Consider the following 16,236-nt stretch of genomic DNA (forward strand, 5'->3'; position numbering starts at 1 on the left):
TTCACAACTTTCATTAAAAAAGCTGACAGTGAGCACAATTCACTAAAGTGGCACTTCCCTGGGAAGGTTTCTGGCAATAACATCACAACTGAAAACATTTTGAAATGTACCAGGATGCACAGACTGGGCATAGTACAAATACTACAATCTCAGTAATCTGACAGAAGCTGAAACTTTGATTTTTTTTTTCAGTTTACCCATCCTTGGTTTTTATTTTCTTGTCTGCTTAAATGCAGCCTAGTGAAGCTTCCATACTTTTAAATCACCAGCAGTTATCACCACCAAAGCTCTTTCTTTACTATTTCAGCTCCTTGAAGTTTCCAGGTGCAGTTTAAACTGGAATAGCTCCCTCAAATTCCAGACATGCAGGCTTTTCCAAACATCTAAAACCTTCCCTGATCTTGGACACAGCTCATGGACTTGCACCCACGCTCCCCAGTGTCAGCCTCCTGGAAATCCAGCAACCCCTCTCCTCCCTCAATAAAGGGAGAGCTACGTCTCTATTTGTGCCCTTCACTAGAGGAGGTCAGGCAATGGGGGAGAACAGGGAGTTGTTGTCACAGGGACATATCTGATCTTCCTGGGACAGATCAAGCCAGAGAACAACCACTCATTCACAGGCTGGAAAGCCCCAGCTCTCAAAACACACTGGCTGGTGCTGTTAGAAGATGCTGGAGAGTTCCCGTCCTGAAACTTGCATCCACTTGGTCCCCAGAAACAGAATACATTAAGGACTCCTCACCATCCACTGAATTTCTCTTCCGTGCTGGGAAGAGGGGGTTAGGAGCTCCGCACAAAAATAAAAAGGCTACAAATAAAGACTTTTTGATCTTACGTGCTCTCATCCATAAGTCTAGCAAGTTAAAGGGAAAGTCACTTGAGGGAACGCCAGCCTGCCTGGAATTTTAACCCTTTCACCCCTGCATTCAGAATACTTTAACCCGCTCTGTTTGCCTGGTTTTCGGCTCCATCCTACACAAAGGAGACCAAAGAAACGGGAAAGAGGGATCTGCCTGCCCTGTATGAAGCTTTGTTAGAGGTTTGGAGAGGACGCCGGTGTTGGTGGGAAAGGGGTGGTCTCCTAGTTGGTGACATTAAATCCTTGGGGAGGCGGGCAGGGAAGACTTTAGTTTGCACAATGTTTCAAGTCCAGAAACCCCATTTCCCCAAATTCTCAATCAGATCACACGGCCGACTTTAACCCTTTCCATCTTCCACCCCTTTGCCCTCAGTCCCATTATACTCACGCTGCTGTTGTGGCCAGACCAGTGGACCATGGCTTGGTTGTGTGCTGAGTCGCCTGTCAGCGCGAACGTAGTGCTGGTCAGTTTCAGCTCCTCCAGCCGGAAGCGAGTGGCTTTGTCCGGGTCCCGCTCCAGAGTCCCAGGCTCCTGCTGCCCTCTGTCCCTTAGCACTCCCCGGGGGCGTCTTCTCGTGCCCTCTCCCCGTTCCGCCTTCTCTTGATCCTCTCCACTCCGTCTCCTCCGGCCAGAGCGTGGAGCAATCGCCACCGACGCCCCAGTGCCCGGGGCCCGCTCCAGGGACAGCGCTCGGTCTCCGGGGGCCACTGCAAACACGGGGCGTCCGAGCAGGGGCGTGGCAGGAGCCCTGCCTCGCGGCCCCAGGTGAGGAAGCCCCCCTCGGGTCGGAGCCCAGCGTGCGGCCGAGCTGGAGTGCAGCGGGGGACCGCAGGAGCCGCCGCCGCCGCAGGCGCCCGGGGCGCAGAGGACTAAGAGCCCCGCGCCGGCGAGGAGCGCGCTCAGCCCGGCTGGGGAGCCGCCGCCGGCGCCAACTTTTCCCATTGCGGGAGCGGAGAGGAGCGGAGAAGGGGTCCCGGACCGGAGGTGGCGGCGCGGGGCTCTCCGCTGGCCGGCTACGAGGAGCAGGAGCTCAGGACCCCAACTCCATCCAAGTTGGGCCGCGGTGGGGGCGGGCAGAGGCGGTTCGGCGCAGGTGGCGGCCGCTTGCCCGGGCTGGGCTGGTGCCGAGCGCGGGTTCGGACGGAGCGAGCCGCCGCCACGCGGGGGTGGAGCCGAAGTGAAGTCACGGGCGGAGCGGGCGCTGGCGCGCGGGCAGGCAACACGGAAGGGAGGGCGGGCGCTGCCGGGGCTTCGAGCGCCGCGTCCCGCTCCCGAGCTGCGCTGCGCGCGGTTGGCTGCGGGGACTGGAGGCGCCGCCGACCCTCCCCTTGGGCTCGCCTGCGCCGCCGCCGTCCGCTCCTCGCCGCCGCGCTCTGCGCCCCCGCGGCCGCCGGCCTCCGCGCTGAGCCCGAGTGCCCCTCCCGTGGGGGCGGCCAGCCCGGACCTGGCGGAGTGGTCACTGTGCTGGGGACTTCCTATTCCTGTTTAATTGTTTCTATCAGTCTCTGTGGCTGTTTCTTTTTTCTTTTTTTTCCTCCCTGGTCATTTTCAGTTTAGAAAATAGGGATGAATGCGCTTCTGCTCTTTCCCTTCTTAGTCTCAGGGAGTTGGCATCTTGACCTTACCTTGGGAAGAGTCTGTGTGTCCCAGCATCAGCAGAGAATGATGTAATTAAAAGATCGCAGGTGTGTGTGTGTGTGTGTGTATTCTGGGGGATTTTCCCATCAATTATCACGCTTAGATTTCTTCCTTGACCTCCTAAAGCACTCACTGTATTTGAACCCAATCTTACTGCATTTTGTGGGCGTATCTTGGCTTCCCTAAGAGACTGCACACTCATTGAGGACGGGAAGGCTACGTTGTGAGCAACTTGGAAGAAGTAACCAGTTCATTCTGTTTGCCATTTTATCCTTAGTACTTGGACACAGTGCCCTACATGGTAGGAAATCTGTCAGTCATTAATTCAATAAATATTTATTGTAAGCCTATTATATTTCTGTGTGCAAATACATACAGGAAAGGAGGCATGGTGCTCCATCTATCCTGTGGCATTCGTGCCTATCCCAGAGCTACTAACACATGCCTTAAGACTCAGTAGGAAACCATGTGGGTGCTGGACGCTCTGCCGTTAGTTTGCTGGGGAATCTATGACAAGTAGCAATCTATCAGCTTCCTAGGTTTAAAACTAAGTTGTTGCATTAGATGACCTTTAAAATCCCTTTCACTCCTAAAATTCTATAATTGTATGATTATAACGTCTGCCCAGCCTAGCTCCCCTGCTACTATTCAAAAGTTCAGATTAAGATTTATAGTAGGTGAATGGGCTTTGAAAAGTACAAAGAATTTCTCAAAATCCAAGCCTTTTTCAAATAGAAAGTTGCTTCTAAGGGCTGAAATACCTTCACATGTCTTTGTAGTCTTCATGAGCCAGATAACACTTTATCACATGGTAGCTGTTAAATTATTCTGTGAATTTTTATTGATTGAATAAATGAATCCCACCACAGAATAGTACAGTTCCCAGTTTCTAATTACATGTTTGTTCATTTTCACACCTGCAAAGGTAACCTCACTGAAAAATCTGAATCCTGAGTTTGTGATGGGACCAACTTGCAAGTAACAGAGTGATCATTATTCTTTAATTAATAATACTCTTTTTAATGCTGTACAAGAGGAGTTTATCTTATTCCAAGCCAGAGGTGTGTTACAAAAAAATTTAAAATGATTGTTCTCATGATCGATCCAAGAGATATGCCAATGCAAAGAGCACAGGCTTCTCAGCCATAAAACTTGGATACTTAAAAGGACAAAAGAGTGTCCTGTTTGTCATTAAAGGAGACACAGACTGTTCTTCCAAAAGTACCATTACTACCCAAGCCTGAATCCTCCTAAAAAAGGACCACTGGCATATTGTGGCTTCTAGATGGAGGAGAGGTGAGCCAGAGGTTATCTCCTTCCTCCCAAATGGCAAGTGCTCTTTGTCAAAGCCCAGGAGAGCTGTTTTCCTCTCCTCAGAAAAGTTTTCAAAGCTTTGCAGGATCCTTTGCTTAATGCCTTCTTTCTATGCCCTGCTAACCTCCTTTCCACTCTGTGAGAATTCCTCCAAGAGAGGAAAACCAGATTAGATTAAAGACTCAGAACCCAAATGAACTCCCATCCAAATATAGGACTGGAAAAAGCAAAATGGAAAAGAAAATAGTAAATTCACATTTTCTGGTCTTAGTCTATTATTACCCTACCAAAATTTAGATTGCTTTGGTTTCAAAAGGAAGTTCTTCCTGAAGATTTGGGAAAGTAGAGCTGACATTTCCTCCTCAAGGAGTTTACAATGCCCATCTTTTCAAACACCTACTACAGTAATCCCTTTTAGTGAAAGCATTTTCAGTCCATTTGCTGAGAATTCGTAGAGGCAGGCACTTTTTTAATGTCTGATTTTAATTATCCATTTGTCAAAAAGGTTACACAGATATAGAAGAAATTGACTCCAGCTATTTTTTTTTTAAATAAATTCATTTTATTTCTTATGGCTCTGGTCCCCATGAACTTTTGTCAACAAGCAGAAAGAGATAATATCAGTAATTCCCTAAACCATCATCTTTTTCCAGAGGACTTCAAGAAATAGGCTAATCATGGGGGAAAGTGGGCTAGTCTATTTCTTGGTGTTTGCAACCCAACAACCCAATAAGTAACCCAATGGGTTTTATTAATATGATCCATTAGGAATGGGTGATTTGTTAGGAAAATAGTTGATATTAAAGGCCACTAGAGAGCGTAGATCTATAATTCCAATTAGGAGTCTTTTTCATTATGCACATGAAGAATATGCCACCACCTAATGTAAGCCACCATCATTTCTTACCTGGACTAGCTCAACAGTCTCCATACTACTCTCCCTACTCCAAGACTGCTTTGCTCCATCCTTTCTCTACAATAGTCATCTCCAAAGTGGGGTACAAGTGCCAAAATGGTATCACAAGGTGATTCATTTGTGTGCAGGAAATAGACTAGTTAATATTCAATTACTGATTAACATATATTTATATGTTATTTATATATCTATATCTATCTATCTCTACATATCTATGTATCTATCTATCGAGGGAGAGAGAGAGAGAATATGAACATATAAACATTTTGGAGTCACATGCTGATTGGTGTACATGATCAAAAAAGTTTAGATGCCTTGCCCTACAAAGCAGCAAAAGTGGTCTTTCAAAAGTATAAAAAATACCATTCCTTGCCACTATTTAAAACTTCAGTAACTTACCTTTGCAAACAGAATATCTACACTCCTTACCATGACCCATCAGGCCTGCATGAGCTGGGTCCTGTCCATTCCTCAGTCACATTTGACAGCACTCCCCCTCCTCACCCATATGCTTCAGTCACTCTGGACGATCCCTACCTCCCATGTGCTAAGTTTTTTCCAACTCATGACCTTTGCATATGCTGTTCCCCCTACCTGAAATGCCCACCATCACCCCCATTCACATGGTGGACTCCTTTTCTTTGAAACCTTCACTTTAAATGTACTTCCTTAGGCAGACTTTCCCTGAGTCCCTAACTAAGAAGAAATATCTTGCACATTTTCTGCATCAATCCTTTCTTAGTTCCTTCTTAGCATGTTACAGGCTTCAATTATTTTATTTGAATTTTTTTTGTTAATACCCACCCCCCCCCCAAGCAACATGTGGATAAGGACCATGTCTCCCCTGTTCATCTTTCCTTTCCCCAGCACCTCCTTCACCTGCCTGGCTCATGGAAGCGCTCAATAAGTAACTGGCTAGCAGAGCAACACTAGTGTACCAGCCCTGGCTGCACAGCTGCTAGAAGTTAACATTCTGTAGATCAGATGCATCCATGTGCTGGAAACCACGCTAAGGATTGTACATGTGCCCGATCATTTGGTTTTTTACAAAATTTATCTCACCTGAGTACTATCATTTTCCCCACTTTAAAGATTACGTTAAACAACTATGCAGAGTCACATGGCAATTTCATGCAAGAGGCAAGGCTTGAACCCAGGCATCTTATTCCTAATATGTTCTTGACTTTTTGCAATACTGTTGCTACTCCAAATCCAAATAATTACAGGTAACTTTATTGACAATTTGGTATGTGCCAGGCACTCTAATTAGCACTTTGAATCATTTTGTAGTAATGTGGAACAATTACTTTTGGAAACAAGTGAGCGAGTTTATGTAGGCTGAAGGGAAAATGTGTATTCTCCAATTTATATTGGCTTTTATTCATTTAAGGCTTGGGGGTAATGTTATATGTGGTTATAGCCGCATACACCTTATATGAATAGAGTGGTATGTTCACTACTAACAGAACCTTGCTGCACCGACTGCATTAACTGTCACATTGGTTTTTCTTCTTCCCCTTTTCCTAGGTCTCTATGTCTGATGGATATCTTGGCTTCAGCTGCACTAAATCACATTTTATGTCTCATCATTAGAACAATGTCTTTTAATAGCTCTCAAAATACTTGGCTCCCCTTGGATACCATTGACACAAGGTGTCTTGCATTTCAGATCAATTTCATGAAGAACCACAGAAAGAACACTGGGGAGAATAATATGCAGACTCTTCTCATTGCTTGCCAAGGGGATGATGGGATGTTTTAAACTGCCCTTTAAAATATATTCAGGTATCAACAAATACTGGCCTAGCTCTGAATTCAGTAATGGTATCTCTTCGCATACACCCAGTCTAAGTGGCCTGAACAGGAGAGCTTAAGCCCTCTTATCTGTAAAAATAGGTCTGAGATTATCTACTTGACTCATAAGGTGTTGTAAAATTTAATTCAACTTCATACACCTCTTAGAGATAACAATACTGCCTTGTATTTATATAACTCTTATCTCATCAGACCTCTAAACAGTTTTTGGGTTTTTTTCTCCTAGTTTAATAAATCTTGCAGCAGCTCCAAAAGTTAGGTAGGGGGCAGTTTTTGCCTGCATCTCACAGAATATAAAGAAATTTATCCAAGGTCACAGAGTTAGAGAAAAAACTTAGAACTAAATTTTGTTATCCTTTTTCCCTCCCTTTAGTCCAAATCCTGCCCCAGTTTGCATATACATGAATTAAAATTCCACACTGTTTTTGTTCAGCGATTATGTGCATTTCTTACACAATCATTTCAGGTTTCAAAAGATAGCTTGCATAGTTAAACAGGAAGAGAGAAGCATGAAATAATATCACTGTCATTGTGTAAACTCATATGCATATATATTTCTCCCATTTAAATAGTCAAACACTGTGAAATAGAGAAAATGTGCACTATGACTTAGTAAGTTTATTTAGAGAGGTATTATTAGACTTTTAAAAGTATACCTTTGGGGCTTCCCTGGTGGCGCAGTGGTTAAGAATCTGCCTGCCAATGCAGGGGACACGGGTTTGAGCCCTGGTCAGGGAAGATCCCACATGCCACGGAGCAACTAAGCCCATGAGCCACAACTACTGAGCCCGCACACCACAGCTACTGAAGCCCACACGCCTAGAGCCTGTGCTCTGCAACAAGAGAAGCACCACAACGAAGAGTAGCCCCGCTCGCTGCAACTAGAGAAAGCCCATGCGCAGCAATGAAGACCCAACACAGCCAAACATAAAATAAATAAAATAAATAAATTTAAAAAATAATAAGAAAATAAAAATATACCTTTACCAAAAAGTCTTAGAATGTATTTTAAAAATTCATTATAGTCTTAAAATGATCTAGAAATTGTAACTTCTATCATTTCTCTCTCTCTTCTGTCCTCTAGTCTGTTAGTCCAACATAAAAAGGCTTTGACATAGTAAATCACAAAACCAACTTCATAATACTTTTTCTATTCCAGTCTCCTTGAAAGTAGAAATATGTAATAAGAATCTGCTTTATAAAAAATAAATTAAATTAAATTAAAAAAAAAAAGAAAGTACAGATATGAACTCAGCTGGAGCTACATTTCACTTCTGTTTCTTTGGGAGTACTAACTAGAGGAGAGAAGACGAGAGAAATGGAAAGCTGTCCCTCAAATTCTTTAAGGGCCACTGAGATGATAACCAAAAGCTTCCTATATCACAAGAAGTCGTCTTCGGTTATTTTTGTCTCTTTTCCAAAGAACTGATCCAAAGATGAATGAGGTTATCACTGAAGCCAAATTCAGTAGATTTCTAGGGCAAAATATTCCAGCAGAATACAACTCTATAAAATGTACAGTAGCCGTTGAAAAATAAGATCTTTGGGACTTTTCTCTCAGAGCACAAGCATAGCTTGCAAAGAAAAGGAGGAAACAAATCAAAGAATAAGTAGCACAATTGGGCAGACACTAACTACTTTGTGCTGCTTCCCATTTCTTTGTTTGATCTGGACAAAGCATAGACATACTCCAGCCCTCACGAGTCCAGACATCCTGACAGTATGCTACTCTCTGGCAGCAGCACGAAAGTACACTGAAGAGGAAGGCAAGAGAAGTGATCAAAGCAGAAGTTATTGTGTCTATCTGCCTCTGGTGCTTGGAGACAGTACAGTGTGAGGCTTAAAATCCTATACTTTGAAGTCAAGATCCTAGTCGTAAATCCCATGTATGCCACACCGTAGCTGTATAATATCATTTGAATTTCTGAATCTCTGTTGCCTAATCTGTAAAATGGAAGTTATATCACTTCCCTCATGTGAGGCTGTTCTATATGGCACAGAGCAAATGATCAATACCTGTTAGCTGTTTTTAAAGTTATTTCACATTTCAAATACCAACTTCCATTTGACACTGCTCCCTAGGTAGAAGAAAGTTAAAATCCAGTCTACTGAAAAAAATAAATCTATTTCCTGCTGAATATAAAACAAAAATTAAAGACCACCATCCCCTATAAGATATAATAAGAGGGGTAGACAACAGAGATTGAAACACAGAAGTTTTGCTTTGGAGGCAAATTGAATGGATGGAATAAACTACTGCCTTCTTGGTTCTTGCCAAACCTATCTTCCATGTGAATCATGGTACAAGGAATCTGCACCTGAGTTTCACAAACTTCTAGGAGGTCAGCAGTAAATTGGGTGGTAGACTGAACTTTTGACCGTGTACTTGAATTATTCTTTGCAACGTGAAAATTTAACTTTAGAAAAGGTCAAAGGAATCCCTTATTTAATACGTCATGGAGTAAATGCATGCCATTTATCATGAAGAGATACTACGAAGTCTGAACACATGAACAAGCTTAGATAAATGCCCAAATGAAGATTCATGAGTGTTTGCCATGAAAAACTGTTATTAGGAAGTGCTCAGCTACCTTTACCTGCTCAGTATCACCGGGTACGATTATGTGAGTCACATTGTGGGATGAGGTCTGTCCATTTTCTAAAGCCAGCTGTGGTCCTAGCAGTGGCAGTCTAATGAGCCCCTATCTAAGAGGGCATGTGGTACATTGTCAAGCTGCTTTATGCTTGCTGTCCAAACGCTGGATTTCTGCAGAGGCCCTACTCCAAAATCGTTTACGCCATTCCTCCATCTCCTAGCCCAACTCCTTGATATTTCTAGATTTTGGTTCCCTGAATTGATGACCTCATGGTGCCTACCAGCCATCCTTTGTAGCCTAATTCTTGATCCCTGCGTGCATATCCTATGGCATCGCACCCTAGATTTGTCATTTCATTAGAAAATGTTTGAAATTTATCCATAGCCTTTTAAGGGTTCTTATTATGGAAATTATCCTATAATAAATTTTTCAGTGCTGTTGCTTTAGTGCTAAGTAGGTAACCACTATCTCTTTTCTATATTCTCTTGGCCACTGGTATCTATTCCGACATTGTACTTTCATTATTATGATCATCTGTCTTACCCTTTTATCTCCCCCATTAGACTGCAAACTCCTGTAGGTTACAGGTCTTGTATGTCTTATATATTTATCGCTTTGCCTTAGTATCTAAACCAATGCAGGCACAGAATAGACATTCGGTAAATGTTTGTTGAATGAATGAATGACAAAGCTGGTGTTCTCATTTCTTTGACAGCATTTCTTAATATCATCAGATAATCATCACTAGGATGAATCACAGACACCCACCACCAGTGTCACATAAAGCTACGTTGACACCAAAGACAAAAGTTGAATCAATGAATAAAGCAATTTAAAACAAAACATGGACTGAAAAAGTTCATGTTTTCCAACCTATTGCTATTAGTTGCAGCTTGTTTGAAGAGAACCCTGCTCAATAACAATGACAATGCTTTTTAGCATTTAAAATATTTTTTAAAAATTATTTTGAAATTTAACCTATATCCATGAGAGTATCCAAGTCTTAACTAAATTGCTTAGTGATTTTATTTTTATACACACACACACAACCACACAGATGCAGAGAGAAATCTTCTCCAGCCTCCCAAAGGCTCCCTGTACCCTGCCAGTCAGCAGCACCAAGGCAGGTACACTCTGACAAAGAATGCCTATTCTGACTTCTAGAACCATAGATTAATTTTGTTCTTTTTGAATATATTTAACAAAGTCAATCAGTATGTACCCTGTCTAGCTGTTATCATTCAGTATTATATTTGTGAGATTCGTTACCCATGTAGAGGGTACTAGCAATTGGTCCATTTTATTCCCATGTAGTATTCCACAACGTGAACATACAACTGTTTACTTATTCATTATACTGTTGATAGACATATAGGTAGTGTCTGTTTTTGGCTATTAGGAATACAGCTGCATCATTGTGAATGTCATTTGGTAGACGTAAGCTAGACTTGCTCTAGGATATATTCTGGGGCCTGGAATCAATGAGTTCTAAGGAAGGTGCATGTTTACTTTTGCTATACGATGCTAGTTTTTCAGTGTTTGTTCCAAACAGCAATGTGTGAGACTTTCAGTTATTTCACATCTTCACCAACACTTTTTTTTTTTTTTTTTTAATTTTATCCGTTCTGGTGAGAGTGTAGAGGTATCTCATAGTCATTTAATTTGTATTTTCCTGAAGAATAATGATGCTGAGTACTTTTTAAAATATTTACTGGCCTTTGAATATTCTATTTTTCTGAAGCACTTGTCCCAGGCTTTTGGTCAGTTTTAAAAATATTGGGTGGTCAGTCTTTTTCCTATTGATTTGTAGGAGTTTTTACGTAGTCTAAATACAAATCCTTTTCCACATATATTTTTATAGACAATAGTAATAATTTTACATTAATGTTCCAAATTTGGGGGTTTTAAAATGATAATTTTTGATAAATAGAAGTGCTTAATATTTATGTAATACAATTTATCAATTATTTCAAAACTTTCTTTATGGCTAATGCTTTTTATTTTCTGTTTAAGAAATCTTTTCTTACCCCATGTTCATGAATGTATTCTCCTATTTTTTTTCTATAAGCTGTATTGTTTTCTTTATCACATTTATTTTTATAATCCATGTGTGATTAATTTTGTGTGTATGGTATGAGGTAAGGCTGAAAGTTCATATTGTTTTATATGGATACCAATTAACCCACTGACATTAATTTAAAAGACCATCCTTTTCCCACTTCACTGTTGTGACATTTATTGTACATCAGGTGATTGTATTTGTGTATTTGTGTTTCTGAATTTTCTATTCTGCTTAATTGATCAGTTTATCAAACTCTGTGCTAATAAAAACATTTCTTAATTACTATAACTTTTTATAATAAATCTTGATTTTGGGTGTGAAGTCCCCTACTTAGTTCTTCCATATTGTATTAGAATTGCCTTGTCAATTAAAAAAAATCCTGGACTTTTTAATGGGACTGCATTGTGTCTATAGATCAATTAGGGAGAAATTAACATCTTAAAAATATTAAGTCTTCCAATCCATGAATATATTATTTCTCTTCATTTATTTAGATATTCTGAGTCCTCTGTCAGCAATATTTATTAGTTTTCAGTGTAGAATCCTACACATCTTTCAATAAATTTATTCCCAGGTATTGGAGGTATTTGGTGGCATTGTGAATATTATTTCTTTGTCTTAATTTTCAACTAATTATTTCTAGTATATTGAAACAGAATTAATTCTTACATTAATTTTGTATCTAGTGACCTTGTTAATTTTGCTGATTAATTCTAATAATTTTTTGATTCTTTTAGAATTTCTATGTGCCTAATGATATCATGTGTAAATTAAACTTTATTTCTTTCCTTCAAATATTTCTACCATATGCTTATCAATTTATGTATTGCTTATTGCTTTGATAGGAAGAGAATTATGATGATGAATAGAAATGGTGGCAGTGGGTCAGAAAATAAGTGGGCTCAGAAATCACTATGAAGCACATTATTTACTGGGGATTGTTTTGCAGATGACATTATCACATTAAATAAATTTTTTTTATTCTCAATTGGCTGACTTTTTAAAAATCATGAATGGGTTTTGAATTTTATTACATGCTTTTTATGCATCTTTTTTTCAACATGGTGAATAATGCACATATTTACATTTTCCAGTTATAATGCACTTGGTATATTATTGCTTAGTCAATTAAAAAATTTTCAAGTATTTTTTAGAAAGTAAAGAATTATGGAGTGCAATCAATGAAATACCTTTTAACTACACTTAACATTTGCAAATGATGTAAATTATAAAAATACAAAGGCTATAATTTCTACAATCACACTGGTCTATAAAGTTAATTAATATAGTCTGTGCAATTATAAATAAAAATATACCTCTAGTATTCTGAAAATAAGCAAGTGTTTTAGCTGTTCCTCCAGATAGTCATTTGTTCATTTATTAGCAGCAGAGGCAATAACACAATGCTAAAAATAAACATGCATCGATTTTACAATACATACTTACAAAAGCCTTCTATCACAATTGGCAAGTGCAAATAGACCTTCTATCTATCCTTAGTGCATTATTCTTTTCACAAGTAAAACAGGAAAGTAAAATAGTGAATTTAATGCTATTCAGCACCTTGAATAAAGTCAAGAGACTTAACATCTACATATATCAAAACATTTGCATCTGTATGAAATGGTTACATATTTTCCTCCTTTGTTCTGATGATGTAAGTTGATTATAGAATGTTTAACTAATCTGGCATTCCTGGAACAAACTCCACTTTAACATAATCTATTATTGTATTTTATTGGTGATTCTCATCGGTTTATATTTTGTTTAGGATTTTTACAATTATATTCATGAGATTTCTTGTTCTTTAATTTTTATTTTGTGTAATGTCCGTGCCAGATTTTGGAATCAAAAATATGTTGGCTTCATAAAATAAATTGGTAAGTGTTCCCACTTTCTCTATATTCTGGGGGAATTCGAACGAGATTGGTTTTATTTTTTCCTTATGTATATCGGGGAAATAACCGTTGAAGTAATCCGGGCCTGGAGTTTACTTCATGGGAAAATTTTATTTACACACACAATTTCTTGTGTGTATGTAGGTATGTGTATATGTATATATATATATATATATATATATATATATATATATATATATATATACATATACACACACACATATACACATATATATGTATATATATATATACACACATATACACATATATGTGTGTATATATATAATTTATTTTTGCATTCATTTTGGTACATTGTGTTTTTCAAATAATTTATACAATGAATCTGAATTTTCAGTCTATCTGCATAAATTTGTTTCTATTACCAATTATACTACTCTTATTGTTTTATATATTAGATTTATATTAATATCCTTTTGATTCCTGACATTGGTGACTTTTGTATTCTCTCATTTTTATTTATCTATCTTACTAGAAGTTCATCAATTTTATGAATTGTTAAAAACAGCTTTTTGCTACACCAATTTTGTATATTTTACTTTATTGCTACTTTTATCTAATTATTTTCTTCCTTTTCTCACCTTGGGCTTAATTTCCTATTATTTTTCTCTTCTTTTGATGGAGAAGTTTATATTATTTTTCCAAACTTTTTCATACACGTGTGTGCACACGCACACACACACACACACACACTTAAAAATATTTCCCCTCTAATCACTGCTTTAGCTGCATCCCACAAGTTTTTTTTTTCTTATTAGTCATCCATTTTATACACATCAGTGAATACACGTCAATCCCAATCTCCCAATTCATCACACCACCACCACCACTCCCCGCCACTTTCCCCCCTTGGTGTCCATACGTTTTTTTCTCTACTTCTGTGTCTCAATTTCTGCTCGGCAAACCGGTTCCCACAAGTTTTAATATGACCCATTCATTATTATTCAGTTTAATATGTTCTGATTTTCATTTTCTTTTTTGATTAATGAGCTTTTAACAAGTATTATTTTTAATTTTAAAGTGTTCGTGTTTTTCTAATTACTGTTTTGTTTTTATTTTTAGTTTGCTTCCATTGTGATCAGAAAAAATATCGTATGTAATTTCAGTTATTTAAAATTTGTCCCAAATTGCTTACTGGCCTATCCTATGATCAACAATGATAAATGTTCTAAGCACACTTGAAGGAATGTGTTCTACAATATTTACATTTGGTGTTTTATATATGTTCATTACGTCAAATTTATTAACCATGTTTTTCAAATATTCCATGATCTTTGATTTTTTTTTCTCCTTAATTTTTACTCACTAGGAGAGGTAGTCCTGGGATCTCAAACAAGGCTGTGGAAAGGACCACTCCACCTTGATGGGCCTTGAACTTTAACTTTTGCTTCCCCAGAACAAAATGATGGCTGAAATCACTGTGCAGCTCATGTTTTAATCTCTAAGCTGCTGTATCCTTCTGCTGATTTTCCTGAAGTTTTATCCTGCAATGTGCAAATCATGAATTGCTCGAGATTACATGCATATTTTTTACTCACTTTATGTGTATCCTTTATGTGTAGTATCTTCCTTTAATGTCCCAGTTTCTTTGTCCACCCTAAACTCAAGCATCTGTCTCCTTGGTCCAATGTGACTTATTTTAGGAAAATATTCCCCAAGCATGAATTGGCAAATGGACTCCAGAATAAAATCTTGGGACTATGGAGCTCAACTCATTGTGTGAGCTACAGCCTCTTGGTCCTGTATCCATAGTTTATTTCTAAGGCCTTTTAAAATAGTAATTTTATGTTATTGCCTAAGTTTTACAGTTGTTTTCAACAGGGGGATTATTCTGATTCAAGCTCTTATACCTTGGCTACAGTCAGAAGTCTAAGATACCATAGTGATCTTTTGTTTCTGTGTGTCCACTGGACCCTTTTAAATACATCACTGGATTTTAGTCATTGCCAACATGAGTCTGACATTTTTATGTGGAGGATTTATTTTTATTGACCAGATAAGAGAAATTCTTGCCCATCACTGTCAGCTATAGCCCTTAACTTGATTTTCAAAGAGCTAATTGGAAGGAAGAGAATAATGAGAAAAAAGGGAAAACTGCAATTATAATAACCTGGGAACTATATTTGTAGCTTTTCATCATTAAAGATGGTATGTTCTGTGCTGCTAAATAAAATAAGCTTTTTTCTTTAGTTGGCAAATAATTTCAAAATGATTTACATGGAGACTTTCACTTTTTAAAAGAGATATTGTTTTTCCTTATTTTTAAAAACTGGAAAGAGCAAACAGAAATGCCTAACATTTCAAGACAATTTAGAAATGTCTACTGACATTTGTTCAGCAACAACTGGGAATTTGTTGGAGATGTAAATTCTCATGCCTCACCCTGGACCTACTAGATTAGAAACTCTGGGGGTGGTGCTCAGCCATCTGTGTTTAACAAACTCTCCAGGTGATTCTGATTCATGCAAAAGAACCACTGCTCATGCTGGTGGCCCAAAGGCCACACTTTGATAAACACTGTTCCGGAGACATAATACCTGGCACATATAGATGATCAATAGATACTTATTGAATAGTTGAATAAATAGCAGATTGATAAACAAAATCAATCATGCTGCTGTATAGATTCACTTGCAATTTGGAAACAAACTTCCCAACTTCAAATATAACACTAGGATCAGAAAGGATGGTAGGAAGCGTTACGCTTATTAAATCTTATACAGAAATTTCACGCTTGTGAATTTTCTATATCTCTCAAACGTTAACTCCAAGACAGTAGCAGAGCAGAGATACCTCGGCATCCTGTTGTCTACAGCAGAGAGTGGTCCTCAATGTGTGGTCCCCGGAAACAGTAGCCTCAGCATCACCTTTGAACTTTTAGAAATGTAAATCATTTGTCCTCACCTGAGACTCACCGAAACAGAAACAGAAAGTTTACAAAATTTACAGAGGATTCCAATGCACACAAAACTTTGAGAACCACTGCTCTAGGATATGGATTTTAATAAGTTGGCAATGAATCACATGGAAGAGCTAATTAAAGGTGATACTTCAACTAAGCACCAAGGTAAACAGATGGAAAATTCCAAAGTACCTTTCCAAATTGATATATGCAAAT

General features: G+C 38.8%; 1 protein-coding gene across 6 annotated transcripts in view; it reads right to left on the reverse strand.

Annotated features, from left to right (window-relative positions):
• The window catches only part of SORCS1 (sortilin related VPS10 domain containing receptor 1), a 584,051-nt gene extending 582,034 nt beyond the window's left edge, over positions 1–2,017 (reverse strand). For all 6 annotated transcript variants that reach the window (XM_082408268.1, XM_082408264.1, XM_082408270.1 and 3 more), the window contains exon 1: positions 1,248–2,017. In XM_082408268.1, coding sequence (XP_082264394.1) covers positions 1,248–1,802 — 555 coding nt within the window. In that variant the 5' untranslated portion in view covers positions 1,803–2,017. The remainder of the gene's footprint in view (positions 1–1,247) is intronic.
• Between the last annotated feature and the right edge of the window lie 14,219 nt (positions 2,018–16,236).

The sequence above is a fragment of the Balaenoptera borealis genome (assembly GCF_965194805.1).
Source record: "Balaenoptera borealis genome assembly, chromosome: 10".
NCBI lineage: Eukaryota > Metazoa > Chordata > Mammalia > Artiodactyla > Balaenopteridae > Balaenoptera > Balaenoptera borealis.